Source organism: Amphiprion ocellaris, chromosome 18 (genome assembly GCF_022539595.1).
Source record: "Amphiprion ocellaris isolate individual 3 ecotype Okinawa chromosome 18, ASM2253959v1, whole genome shotgun sequence".
Lineage (NCBI taxonomy): Eukaryota > Metazoa > Chordata > Actinopteri > Pomacentridae > Amphiprion > Amphiprion ocellaris.
In genome coordinates this window covers 28,486,432-28,500,573 of record NC_072783.1, presented here as the reverse complement: position 1 = coordinate 28,500,573, position 14,142 = coordinate 28,486,432, and the positions used below count along the sequence as shown (strand labels likewise).

General features: G+C 39.8%; 2 protein-coding genes across 5 annotated transcripts; one reads left to right on the top strand and one right to left on the bottom strand.

The window, feature by feature from the left end:
- The first annotated feature begins 108 nt into the window (after positions 1-108).
- casp7 (caspase 7, apoptosis-related cysteine peptidase) lies at positions 109-9,796 on the top strand. 4 transcript variants are annotated; one of them, XM_023268294.3, is made up of 7 exons: positions 109-268; positions 627-745; positions 3,942-4,093; positions 4,186-4,314; positions 6,265-6,440; positions 6,782-6,920; positions 7,105-9,796. In XM_023268294.3, exons 2-7 carry the CDS (start codon positions 627-629, stop codon positions 7,329-7,331), a joined length of 942 nt encoding a protein of 313 aa, XP_023124062.1. In that variant the 5' UTR covers positions 109-268; the 3' UTR covers positions 7,332-9,796. The 4 variants fall into 4 exon arrangements, with proteins under 4 accessions (XP_023124062.1, XP_035803155.1, XP_035803154.1 ...); XM_035947262.2 differs by lacking the exons at positions 109-268; positions 627-745 and adding an exon at positions 2,387-2,925; XM_035947261.2 differs by lacking the exons at positions 109-268; positions 627-745 and adding an exon at positions 3,034-3,301.
- Positions 9,797-10,006: 210 nt separating this feature from the next.
- On the bottom strand, positions 10,007-13,675 carry si:ch211-28p3.4 (E3 ubiquitin-protein ligase TRIM39). The gene is made up of 6 exons (XM_035947260.2): positions 13,499-13,675; positions 13,272-13,367; positions 12,220-12,447; positions 12,088-12,107; positions 11,438-11,580; positions 10,007-11,348 (listed from the first exon to the last, which is right to left on the bottom strand). The coding sequence occupies exons 1-6, from the start codon at positions 13,532-13,534 to the stop codon at positions 10,771-10,773; spliced, it is 1,101 nt and encodes a 366-aa protein (XP_035803153.2). The 5' UTR covers positions 13,535-13,675; the 3' UTR covers positions 10,007-10,770.
- Positions 13,676-14,142: the final 467 nt, after the last annotated feature.

Sequence of the window (14,142 nt, the reverse complement as noted above, 5' to 3'; positions counted from 1 at the left end):
TATGCTAATTTTTACACTTTTATTTTCCAACTCCAGTTAAAGCTGTGTTATGGCCAGACGTTTGCGTCATCAAACCTGGCATCCTGGTGCGACGCAGGGCTCTGACGTAATGACGCACGACGGAGACCTCAAACTCAACCTACTTCCACTTTGTCAACTTTTGTCTCAGGAACTGAAAGTCGACGAAAGTTTTTAGAGAATAAACAACTGAAGGTCAACTTCAGTGCAACAATTAAGCTGAATTATTACATCACACGAATGACTGAGTGTAAGTTCCCGCTAACGTTTCCGCTACTAAGCTGAAACTAGTTTTGATCTTACTTTTAAACGAATTTTCTGGGTTTAAGCTAGTCGTACTCTTAGCTAACAGGTAGATTGTAATTAAAGAAATGTTAAGCTGCTGTTTAAAGCATCCTTCAAGTTAACAACCAAGCTAGCTAGAGAGCTGTAATGTATTTATGTGTTTTAAAATACTGCTTTTAAATTTTAGAGCAGCTATGAGCAGTGTTAAAAGTGGAGAAAACGAAGCAAGCTCACCTGCTTTTAAACATATGGCACCTCAAGCAGTAAGTTTAGCAAAGCGCTAGATAAAATGCTACCTGTTTGTGTTTGTCTGGTGACCACAGATGGCTGGTGAACCTGCTGAGCCCACTGACCTCGGAGGTGAAGGTGAGGAAGGGAAGCTGATCGTAGACGAACCGGACGCCAAACCTGACCGCAGAGGAAGATTTCTACTGTTTGGAAGGTGATCTGCCTTTTAAAGTGCATCTGGAGATGGGACTCTATACATATATTCATGTGTGAACCACACATTGTCTGTGCATTGAAAAAATTAAGTCACTTCAGCCATGTATGATGATTTGCATGCTTTATACTGGAGCTTTCACTTTCATTATTATGTCCTCCCCCTTGTGACTTTATATATTTGTTCACATTATATCTGTAAAATACTGATGTGAAGACTTAAAACCCCAAAGTGCCAAACTGCAGTCCCCTGAAACGTAAACATTTTACACAGTTCTTGCAGAGCCCACATGTAGATAAAGTACAGGATATGTGAAAAATAGCATTGATGAACAAATAGAAGTATCTATAATAATTAAGCAAGGTCTCACAATGCATACTTATATTTTCAGTAATCATCAGCTTTACATCTGCTTTGTCAGGACTATGAACATTGCATTACGTGAGTCCCTATAAATAGATGTTCCAGCTTTCCAGTAGCAATTGCAATGACGTAATTGCACATCTTAAGCAGGTAGTATTTAACATTGCTCATTGGAAAAGTTAACATCAATAATAAAACACCCCAATAATGAATTTACTCATGATTCTCTGCAGTACATTTATACATAAATACTGTCAGCATCCAAGCCTTTGGAAATCCATGGAGCATTTGTGTGTACATTTAAGGTTTCTCTTTGTAATAAACCATTTGGCTGATAAAAGTCAGGCACCAAAATGTTGTAAATAACTGTATTTTTACAAATTAGATAGCATGCAGGAGTTGGATTTTCTGAAGCTGTGATTGTAAAAGTGTTACTGTGGAGATAAGATCATCCACAACTGTGTGCTTTCTGTAAGGTCTGAAAATCCATACCTTCATGTAGCTGTGCTCCCCAATTATTCGAACTTAAAGAAAAGAAGTGAAATATATAACCTTGATTTGACACTGCGACACAGTTTTGGATAACCTAATTAGTGTAATGGGGCAATGGAGCATGAAAACAATCTTCAATTCAATTCTAGGACTGGGGTCAGTCCTCAAGTGGCTGCTCAAAATAAGACTGTACTCCAGCAGAGTCTAAAGTCATGGATGTTTGAATTCATTATATTATACAGTGTGAGCGGTTTTACAGTATCTTGGGGCTACGTTTGTTTTTCGGAAATGTACAGTTGCCATCGCTGACACAAGGGACTGTTTATTCCAGTTTTACTCACAAGGTGGCAGTCTGAACCTTTGTTAACGATGTCTCTCCCAGACACAGGTAATCAAACACAAAGCTTCTGTGCTCTGTCTAGCATTTAGATTTTTTCCCCCAAATATCAGGTTAACAGTGGATAGCTGTTTTTAATAGCCATAAAACACCAAACAGCATCTCAGATTTTGGATTTCCAACATATAGAAAGGTCTTTAAAGTTGTTGAACACCACAAACAGCTGAACTGTTTCAAGATAAAACATCGCACAGTATCTTGAGAAATTATTATACATATAGTGTACGAGTGTTATGTGTCACTTACTCATGGTCACCTGATAGCACAAATGAGCAGCATCATAAGAAATAAGATTAAACTGATAACTACTTCACCTTACTACTTGGGTATGTCTTTTTCATTTTAACAAGTCTTGTATATGATATGAAGATAATTATGATAGTCATCTTTATTTGTTGAACCATTTTTGGTTAAATCTCTCTGAACCAAGACACAAGCAATTCAGAATTAATTAATTATTTGTCGTATGTGAAGGCAAAGAGGACATTTTCTTGGCAATTAACTTTTTTTTTTAGTTGTATGTCTTGTGGGTCTTCCTTGGAAGTTTAGATTTCTAGGCCCTCGCAGCATGTATGTCGGTATAGGTGGATTCTGTGCCTGTCAGCATAGGTGCAACTTGTTGCCCTGTCTGACCTCAGCAGGGAGCGAGGCACAGGGGCCATGTGTGAATAGGCCTTTAGAAAGCACTGGTGTGGTGGCGAGGCTGCTGACTCAGGGGGCTCACAGTGCGCCGCCCCCGTCCTCAGCACCCGCTGGCCCAGTCAGGTCTCCATCCAGTACAGAGAGCATGTCAGTATCCTAGCACACAACCAAAAATTAAGCTACCAGGTGTGGAGAAACTTGGCTTTTTTTGGGGGAAAAAAAGAAACGAGACAAAAACCAAGGCGTTTCAGATGCAGAGTGGCGTAGCACTTAATGACGAACCCAGGTAAGACAGACACAATGGCCTCCTATTCATCCTGCTGTACCTGCTCCTCTTTCTGCTGTGCCCAGCCCACAGCAAAACAGGGCTGCAGCTCTTTGCCCACCCTCATGCAATTGTTTGGCACAGCATGTTGGGACAGTTTGGGAGTGGGAGGGGGGCTTCAAAAAGTTCTGGATCACATGTTTATTAGAATATGGCTGAACTGCCTGTGAGCGTACATGCATGAGCCTGCTGGTGCGCATTGCTGTGTATTGTTCCAGTGCTTGAGTAACCTGATGACTAGGCTCTTCTGGAACCAGCGTGGATTTTGTGAGCCCCCAGTGGGCCACTATTGGCTTAGTTATCTGGATGGATCTTTTAAAGAATGGAAATATGACAGGTCTGTGAGAATTGACACTCGTGGAACATTTCCTCTCGCTCAATCTACATTGATGCGGTTCAGATTTTTTTAATATCTACTCTAAGCGAAAATGTTCTAGTTTCTTCTTTAACCCGACGGTGGATTACTGCGACCAAATTTGGCCGTGACATTAATGCCTTATTTGACAATGTATGTATTCTTTGGTTTCCGAGTGAGTGGTTGAGATTGTTTTCAGTTTCATGTGTGTTACTTGTTTTGGAAGTCTTGACATTTTCTTATGCGGACTAACCATTATGTGTAGAAACATTTTGACCTGAAATAGCAATGCGTCAAGGATATTTTCTAGAAAACGATTCATTTGCAAGACGCTCCAGTGTACGGTAAGAGTCAACATTATGGAAGTTTTAACTAAGCTTATAGGCCTAATTGAAGATGGACAAAATTAGTTTCTAACTTATCATCGCATTTGCTAAAAATAATTTTTGTGGTCAAAGGGCCTGTGCATGTGTTATTCTTGTGTTCATGATTTTCTTTTTTGTTTGTTTTTTGTACACAAGTAGCAGGTGAACTTAAAAATGATTTGTACTTAAGCTCAATAGTAAATAACTGCTAAAGAGGTAACTGTCTATGTTCTATTTCTGTTTTCTGACTCTGTTAGTAAGAAAAATAAGGATGGCCAGACGCGGGAGCAGGACTACTCTTCTGAAAGCCATTACAGAATTGTTTCACCAACATTCCAGTATAAGATGAGCCACCAGCGAGTGGGAAAGTGCATCATCATCAACAACAAAAACTTTGATGAAAAGACAGGTATAGTAGCCACGTTTCAAATACAACGTTCTTTCATTTTACTTGTTTTTATTGCATAAAGAGTGCGTATTCTAAATAAACTGTCTTGACAGGGATGAATGTACGCAATGGCACAGACCGAGATGCAGGTGAGCTGTTCAAATGCTTCAAGAGCCTGGGCTTCGATGTTTGCATCTACAATGATCAGACATGTGAGAAGATGGAGCGTCTTCTCAAAGAGGGTGAGTAGTGCTGCCCTCTGTTGTTTCGTTTTGGTGTCTGAGCCAATTTTCCACATTTTTTTCTTGTTCTTTCATACTGGAACTTCATGAAACACTGCGTTCTTTAATAGTGGGTAAGGTTTGTACCTAATTGGAGACTGAGTTCCTTAGCTAGTGCACTTATTCTAGCATGTGGGACCTTTTAAAATCTGTTGAATTCTAACAAAATGACAGAATGAAGTCATAGTATTTGGAACAGCATCTAGTGTGGGTATTTCGTGAGAGAGAGCTTCTTGTATTTTAAGATATTTTAAGGGCAGATTTTTTCTTAATTTGCTAACAGGTTGGTTTAGGTAAGTGTTATCAGCTCAATGTGCTGTTAGTAAACTGGTGAACTAAGTTGCAGCGTCACATACATGCATAAGCTCACATTGATAGTGATTGTTTCTTAAAACAGTCAGACAGCAGGTGGTGCTGGTGCTTAAAAGAAATTGCATTAATCTCACGAAAGTTGCACTTGCAGGGCCATTGATCAGATTTTCATATCAGATAAGAACATATGACCCTCTCAGTTCATATACTCAGGCCTATGCAGAGTCGTTCACTGGGGATTTCTGTACAATCCAGTACAACTTGCTCTGATGTCGTAGAAGGGGTATGACGGGAAAGACCTGACCCTTATCTGATTTGCAGCTGATTGGTTTAAATGTTGACTCAACAATGTGATGTTTCACAGAAAGTTTTCTCATTTTTTAAATAGGAAATTCTGATGTGATCTGTCTGTTTCAAAAGATTTATTCTGTTAACAGAGTAAATGTGTTGCTGATGGTGGTTTTTGTCAGTAAGAGAGGCTGTTAAAATGTATATTTTCATTGGACTGATTCAGTTCTGTAAGTATTTAACAACTCAGAAACTTCTGGTAAGGGATGTGAGGATCTATACAGATGTGAAACCCTGACATGCTAAGTATCTGGCGGATCAGTAATGAAAGATATTGTGTTGTATTTCAGTCTACTGTCTTCGAATGTATTCATATCCTCAATTTATTCTGGGCAGTTTGAGAAGAATACATCTGCTCAGCTAGTTTCTATACAGTGGCTAACTCATACAACAATGATTTACATAGAAATTCATTAAAAATAGAGGTTGAACCATGATTAGAGATCACAGGTCTCCTGTGTAGTATTTTAATAGGCTACACTGTCAAGATTTAAACATTTGTAGACTGTACAAACACATGTGTAGGGTCTTATGGCATTTTATCAAATTGTAATCAGATCTAACGGGATACAGGTGTTTCTCCAACATTCTGTACATACTGAGGGATGCTGGAAACTGTCAACTTCACAGCATCGTTTTCTCTCTACTGCTGCTACTTGCTTTCAGGCAGCTTTTCTGAAATTTAATGAGGTTTTTTATTCTTTTTTTTGACACTGCAAGAACTTCTTCTCTAATGCATTCTCTGGATAAAATGTCAAGTCTGGAAACATCTAATATTGTATTAGAAAGTTATTAAATAAACTAAACTAATTAAAATTTAAATAAGTGAATGTAATATAATATAGCTGGGATAGGCTCCAGCCCCCCCGCGACCCTAGTGAGGATTAAGCGGTGTATAGATAATGGATGGATGTAATATAATATACAATAATAAACACAAATTAAGGTTGTTTATGGCCCTTTAACATTCCCCGAAGGAAGCTATCTAGATGCTGTATGATTTTTGAGTACATTCTTTGTAATTTTCTTACCAGAATGCCTCATATTGTCCCTCAGAACTAACTTTAGAACTTAGGTGCTGGATTTCAGATTCTCTAGAAATCCATTAAAAAAAAAAAAAAAAAAAAAGCTTTAAAGGCTTAATAAACACCACACTGGAGCATTAAAGCAGTGAGATTACTCATTAGAGCGGTTTAATGAGGCCTGAGCTGAGCTAAGAGTTCAGTATTTGTTTGTGTGTGTATGGGTCAGCCTCGGAGGAAGACCATAGTGACAGCTCGTGTTTCGCCTGTATCCTGCTAAGCCATGGTGAGGAGGGCATGATCTACGGCACAGACGGAGCCATGCCCATCAAGACCATGACCTCGCTGTTCAGGGGGGACATGTGCAAAAGCTTAGTCGGGAAGCCAAAACTCTTCTTCATCCAGGTGTGTAAGACTTCCATGTGTAAACGATGGTGTGATAAAAATCTGTTTGTGTGACAGTTATATTGTTTCAGTTATAGATTTGTGCTAATGTTTTACCACTTTTGACCTAAATGGGCAACTTAGGGTTTAAGTCTTTTAAGAAGACGTTTAGATATAAAGGTATTTGTTGAGAACAGATTAGAATGGTTTTCAATTTCTCCCCACAGACAAATGATAGTTATTTTATAAAATGTTGCTCCTCCCAGCTTTTAAAAACAGTTAATTTTTAATTGCTTCACCAGGTCTTCGTTGAGAAAGCTACTCAGGATCACAATGAAATGTCATTTCATTTACTCCACCAGGCTTGTCGGGGTTCTGAATTTGATGATGGTATACAGACAGATTCGGGTCCGCCAAACGACACCTTGGAGACAGATGCTAATCCAAGACATAAGATCCCTGTAGAGGCAGACTTCCTCTTTGCCTACTCCACTGTGCCAGGTAAACCACAGTTTTGAATTCAAAGTCTAATTTGAAACTGTTTTTTTATTTATTGCTGAATTAAACGAATACCTAAAGTGACAATGTTTGGGGGCACCTGTAGCAATGCCTGCCTATTATACATCAGTGCACAGGCACATACTGAAGGTCGCAGTTTCTCTGTTGACTCATGATGATTTTCCAGGATATTACTCATGGAGGAACCCTGGACGCGGATCCTGGTTTGTCCAGGCACTCTGCAATGTCCTCAACGAGTTTGGCAAGCAGCTGGAGATCATGCAGATCCTCACACGGGTCAACTACATGGTGGCCACCAGCTTTGAGTCCTGGTCCGAGGACCCGCGCTTCAGCGAGAAGAAGCAGATTCCCTGCGTGGTCTCTATGCTGACAAAAGAACTGTATTTCAACTGACCGCCCACCTAACCGACTGCACTGCACGATGCCGCAGACTGACTGATTGACTGACTGGACCGACTGTTTCAGGTAGTGACTAAGCGGTCAAAGCATTCAGGGATGATTCAGGCCCGGCAGGACACTGCACGGTTGGAGCACAGACGACACTTTGCATGTGTAGTTGGGCCCGAGAATGAGCACTCTGTGAGAAAAAAAAAAAAAAAAAAAGATTACAGTGGCACTCCGCGTTCATGTGTTGATGGTGAAACTTCTTTCTCTTCTTCAGGTTCTTCCTCTTCTACAGAATAATGGCGTCACATTTCATCCGATCTTTGTCGACAGGCGTTGTGAAATATCCATGTTATTCTACCGACCCGGAAAATTCGCTGCCAGTTTCTGTGGGTTTGGGGAATCATATCTGAATATGTGTCTCTCCATTTTCTGGCATTTGCAACAGATGTTGAAAGGGACTGCTGAAAGCTTGTTCTACCGTTCATTACCTGGAATTGGATTCATAATATATTCAATGAATTGAGAGAGTCTCTCCGAGAACAGATCATTATCCTGTCCAACAGTGAGTGTACTCACTATTATACTGTAAAATAAATTGGGAACAAGGTGAGAGTTGAATGATTTAAAAGCTTGAATGGATTAATCTTGTCATTTTGATTTATCTTATGTGATTTCACCTCACCTAAACTTGTCAGTTTATTAAAATCTGCATTGGGGAAACTGAAAAACGGTATCCCAAACCTTTTAATTACTGTAGTAGAGTGCCTTGATTACGGTCCCTCTGGAATGAGTCGTTTAAAGGGGGTGAAAAAAGCAGCTGGAAAATGGATGAGACCATTTTCAGCTATCTGTGTTTTCATGTTTTCAGCTGTCAGTCGTCCAAAAAAAAAAAAAATAGAAGAAAATGACAACACTCCTCTGAGCAGAAACATGTCATGATGCTCTTGCCAAAGGCTCAGTGTCTCAGCCTTCCTAGCAAGTTTAAGTTGGTAGCAGCATGCTGGCATCCTCAGGTTCTTTAATGTCCCATGAAGTGGGTAAATGTCGTGTTAAACACTTTACGTAGTGGCTAGGAAGGTGTGAATCTTTTGCTGTGTAGTGATTAGTTCTATGAGATTTTGGGTCAAGTGAATAGTATATAGTCCACTCCCATAAAAACATTAAGGATCATTTGCAGTTTTACAATAAGGCTTCACTTGCTTGTTCTCAAAGCCCAAATAAGTGAACCTAATGTACATGCATATGATCAAAATTATGCACTTATTTATTAGTCAGGGTAAAAAGTCAGTTTCATGAATTTCCCTTTTCTTATATTCAAAGTTAGACATTCCTCTTTAATATCGTCACTAAGTGACAAAATACATGCTGTATGATTTTTACACCAGATAGATAACTAACGAATGTCTAAAACTGTTACAAATTTAGGAAATATATTGTAAAGCTGAACTGGAGCCCAAAGCACAAATACTACATCATTTCACTGTATATTAGTGTTGTACATTGTCTTAACATACACTAAACTGTAGTTAAGTTTCCAAGCAGTGTCTTACAATTTTTACTTGAAAGATTGCGCTTTGCTTTAGAATGATTAAAAAACCCAAATCATAAAAAAATACATTTATTTATATATTATTTTTAAGCACTGAGTGCACCCTTTGAATTTAATTGTGCACAATTTGGTAAATTAATATTATTATTGAGTTATATGGTTAAATTTTTTATTTTTTTTTCAAAAATCAGATTTTTTTTTTTTAGCACATAAATGACATTTGCCGATAGTTATTAGATCTGAAATAAAATTTGTTGTTGTCCCAAAGTCTGTCAATCACAGAGGCAGCTATTACTGGCAGTTACAAGTCTGAACATACACAATCCACATGTCTGCAGTACACACTCTGTTTCTGCATTGTTTTTACATTCTTCACATGATTGCACGTCAGTAGCTTTACGGGAAAAGTTCTACAATAGATTTCACTTATTGTTATGCTTTCCCCTTCTTCACACTTTGTATTTTTATCAGTCATTTTTAATTATTTTAATACCATTTACATGATATATCTAAGTGCCAGGAGTGTGATCAATACTGGCATTCCCAGTTCTTGTCCAGTGCAGCCACAACTCTTGAATCCTCTCGACACATGGATCTCTGATCAGTGATGTGGTGCCCGACCTGTGCTGAAAGGAGTGTTTGCTCCACTTGTTTTGGAATGAAATTGAAGGAGGGAAAAAGAAATATCTTTAGGGGTAAAAATTTTTTCAATGCTTTCCGGTGTTAAATGCTGTTGTCCTCAGGAATATATTTGCAAAGATTTTGGAAAAATGAATGAATGAATTTTATAAGAAATATAATCTGGCCCACTTCTTTCTTTATTTTTTTTTTAAATTTGGGGCGATACCTTGTTTAAATAACTACAAACAGAGGAATGCTTATGTAAACTTTTTATTGTATTAAACATGAAGAATTTATTGTGTATTGAAGTGTGTGTTATTTTCTTGTAAACAGTTTTTACACGGTGTTTGACACATGCACTCAAATACCAAAGACACTAAGAAATTAAAAAGATTTGGAAATATTTTCCTAAGTTATACTCAGTGTTTGGTTTAAATTTGATGAATTCATGCGTTACATGGTCAAAAAACTTCTTCTTACTCTTTACACTTTAAAGATTAGGCTCATGATATTCTTTACTTGTCTCTTGATTACATTTATTCCTTTATTACCACAATCACAGGCACATTATTATGCATCATTTTTCCACATATTGCACATTGACCTGCTGCCATGAACAGCCACTAGCACCAGTTGTGTACCAATCCACGGCAAAAAATAGATCCCAGCACATGCACAATTTAGCCATGTTTTTGTAACATCTAATAAAAACTACTACAGCCAATTGTTTTTGGTGATGACTTAGCATTTTTTAAGAGTGAAAATAAAAATGTGCTTTGTAAAGATTGGCTTGAGGCTGAGAACCACAGACAGAAAGATAGTTGAGAAATGTTGCCAGACAGGCTAAGGTGGCTTAATTGTCTTTTCGTGGGATTTGTTATTAGTGTTAATGACAGATAAACCCAAATAATTAATTCAGTGTTACGCTATACATTTCTCTGTGCCATTCTTACATCTGTTTTTTGCAGTTTTTCATCTCTATATGTTGGTTAATCACAGCAGTAAGAATAAACATTTAAAAATAACCACCATGCTATATTTTGATAGCGCTCAAGTCTGCATGTTAAGTTTGGCGTATTCACTATAAAGGAAAGTCTGCAACCGAACTACATGACCTGTGACTCTAAAATAGAGACGCTTTAAAATTTCCCTCAAGCAAATTTAGACTTGCCTAACGCGCTCAGCATCCAGAGCCGAGGCTGTGTCAGGACTTAAGAATGTCAGATGAGGCGGCTGATGCCCCCCCGTTTAGACACACTCCTTCCTTCTGCTCCGTCAGAGAACAGGAGCCGAGCGGGAAGCATCACAGATTTTAAGGGACTTCCAGTTTGTGCCTTCATTGTCGTGCCCAGGGCACAGAGCTTGATGCAGGATGTCAGTGAAGGTCCCTGCACAGAAGCAGTGGAGGGGCGTCATGGTGTCGGCTCCCAGGAAGCACACCAGACCCCCAGGGAAGCTGCAGTACACCCCGATACGGGCGAACTGTCTTCCTGCCAGCAGAGGCAGCTCATGCTGAACACCATTATGCCACGCAGTGTAGTCTCCATTAAAGTATTCCACACACCATGACTCCTTGCCTCGGCCCAGCCAGCTCTCCTCCTCGTGGCCCTGGCGTGGGATGCTGGGATAGGTGAGGCCCAGCTCCCAGTAGGTCTTCCCGCTCACCTCAACCTCCCAGTAGTGACGGCCTTCACTGAAGCCTTCCTGGCTGATTACGTTCAGGGTGTTGTCAAAGCGAGAGGGGATCTCTCGGACGTCCTGCCAGGTTTCTGTGTATGTAGCTGAATCGCCTTTGGGAGAGATGATCAGCTTGGGGTGGGCAGTGTCAGCGTCAAGGATGACATCTGCTGCATCTGTGCAAGACCAGACAAACCATGAAGATCATGTCCTGTTTGACAGCAACTGTAACCTATAATGTGTCTGTGTTTTTGGTTGAACTCACAGCTCTGAAACAGCTTCTTGGTGACAGGGACCTGGGATCTGATGAACAGCAGCAGATTAATAGTAAGACTCAGCAGTTGTTCGTTCTTGAACTCATCCGTCTGAATCAGGTCAGGGTCGGTTTGTTTCAACATCTCAGATATTCTGATTTCAAGCAAAAGAAAGAAGAGAGATTCACAGAGCTCCAAACATTCCTGTCAATAAAGTTACTGTTTAAATTACAGGACATATAAATAAATACATTTCTGCTAATGCTAATATAATGTGGAAGAACAAATACTAATCACAATAACTGTGTAACAAACAAGAATCATAATGAAATTTTATCCTGAGTCTTTTTAAACTAAAAGACGTTAGTTAATCAGCTGAGATAATCAGCTGGATAAGGAAGTATAATTGTTTATTTTCAGCAAGTAAAAACTGACTATGAGCGGTAAGTACAGTGAACTAGATACTTGGGAAATATATTTGCACTTGAATTTCCAGGTACTTTCCGCACTCTTGTTTCTCGCTTCTTGCAAGATAAAATGTTTGGTATGTGTGACTGATACTGATGCACTCAGGTCTGTTATAGCATTGACTGTAACTCCCTGATCCCGCACACGTCCCTCAGACAAAGAGCGGGAAGTAGTTCCAGCAATGTCAACATACCTCTTTTCTGTTTCTGCATTCTGTAAAAGGTGCAAAAAATTATTTTGTTAGGGTTCTTTTAATGACAAAACAGCTTGAGACATGCACTAAAATTCAATATGTCCAATGAGCTGCAATCACAATTGTGTTTACCTGGATGTCACTTTCTTGTGTTTTCACCTCAGTGCTAATCTTAGCCAGTTCCTGGTCCAGTTCCAGTGTGAGGTGGTAGCAGTCCTCTATCTTCTCCTCCACCAGCCTCTCTGCGGCCTCATGTTCTGTGTCCAGCTGGGTCAGCGTGATCCGAAGATCCTCATCCAAAACCCGCTTCATGTCCTCGTACTTCTTCCTGATTTTCTCCTTCACCGTCTCGGTCTTTTTCTGAAGTCAGAAGACAATGAGGGGTGAGAATGTTAGCTGTAACATGATGCTTTTGGATGGATGTTGTTCAGGGAAGAGGAGGCTCTTTTCAGAAGTTCAAAACCACAGTTATCACATTCGGTGAAGAAAAACTGAGCTGGAATGAGGAAATGTTTGATATTTTTGCTCGAAATGTTAAGCTAAGCAATTATTTATTAAAAAAGATGGAGATTAATTATTATGCCCCAACACCCAGTTGTTAATTTACTACTCATATCATCTAGAGCAAACAGTAAGCAAAAACAAGCTATTATTTGTGGGGAAACAAAGTGTTTAGTTGATGGATCTGCACAGAAAAATGGTAAGCTAGGAGGATTACAAAAGTGAACAGATATACGAAAGTGCATTTCAAAATCCTTAACTTATTTAACCTTCAGGTGAATGTGCAACAGCAGAACAAGGACAGACTCCACTTAGTCAGCTGCAATCAAGAAAACAAGCCACTGAAGAATGAAAAAAAAAAGAAAAAGCATGATCCGACAAATTCTATCTCTTCAGGCCAGGCATTGTGATTTGAGTAATATGACAGTGAGCCCTGGGATGTTTTGGAACACCTTGTTTCCAGACAGTAAAACTGACGTAACGACATGGACCAGAATCACTGCTGGTCTCCTCACTAACCTTTCAAAGTCAAAACGTGCACCGTGCGCTCCCAGCATGTGTGATTAAGCCTGCAGGCTAATACCAGCAACAGTGAGAAGTCAACTAAGAAACTACTGTCAGGTGTCCTTTGTATTTCTACTGACAGCCAAACACATGCAAGTCAAACAGTGGAACAGACTTACAGTGATCTCCACCTGCTTAGCTGCCAGTTTCTTCATCCTGTAGGCGATGGCATCTCTTTGTCTCTGCAAGTGCTGCTGATGTTTCAGGAGCTTTTCCTTTGAAGACATGAGGGAAATCAAACGAAACAGCACTGCAGGTAAAAAGAAGTAAAAACTAAAGGGCGGCAAGTCATCAACAGTGTCGCGGATTTTTCCTCTTGAAAAGCAACCAAAGTGGAAGTGCTTACTTTGCTCGCGGCCTTAAAGTCTGCCTTACTGTTCATTTTGTTTGCAGAAGTGCAGATTAAACTCCACTAAGCAGTGACAGCTCGACCACAAGGGCTTTTATAGGCCCGTAGATGTGAAGGCTTTGTTGACAGGGAGGGGGGAGAACAGGGTGGAAATGTGCCTCCACTGTGCTGCTGCTCTTGCCACCATGTGTCTTGTTATATTAAGATGAGAATATGAATCTAAACTTAGGAGACAAGAGGAAGAAAATGAGGCTTTAGGCAGAGAGAGGTCACAGATCGGGCAAATCATCAGCCTTGTGGAAGAGTTATTTCATGTCCTACTAAACATGAAGCCCATAAGAGGTCTATAAATACCAGCCTGGCACTGACCTTGATGTATGTATGTGTGTGTGTTTGTGACCCACATGCGCTTCTGAAGGAGTCTGAATGGTGTTTTGAAGCTCACAGACAATGCAGTGATTTTTGTGAGTTGCAGCTCTGCCCCGAGGAAGTTAAATTAGTACCACTGCTGGTGCCTGTTTAAAATGCTTGTCATGACCCGGGACCTCTTTACAAATAGTTCCCACGCACGAGCATGGGGACATCAAACGCAGCTGACTCCTTTACATCTAATGACAAATAACAGGCATGTTAACATCGCG

Coding starts and splice junctions, on each gene's coding strand:
- casp7 (XM_035947261.2), top strand. CDS start 3,141: ATGCATGAGCCTGCTGGTGCGCATTGCTGTGTATTGTTCCAGTGCTTG. Junction 4,094..4,185: donor AAACTTTGATGAAAAGACAG/GTATAGTAGCCA, acceptor CTGTCTTGACAG/GGATGAATGTACGCAATGGC. Junction 4,315..6,264: donor GGAGCGTCTTCTCAAAGAGG/GTGAGTAGTGCT, acceptor TGTATGGGTCAG/CCTCGGAGGAAGACCATAGT.
- si:ch211-28p3.4 (XM_035947260.2), bottom strand. CDS start 13,534: ATGAACAGTAAGGCAGACTTTAAGGCCGCGAGCAAA. Junction 12,448..13,271: donor CTAAGCAGGTGGAGATCACT/GTAAGTCTGTTC, acceptor TTCTGACTTCAG/AAAAAGACCGAGACGGTGAA. Junction 11,581..12,087: donor AATGCAGAAACAGAAAAGAG/GTATGTTGACAT, acceptor GCTTGAAATCAG/AATATCTGAGATGTTGAAAC.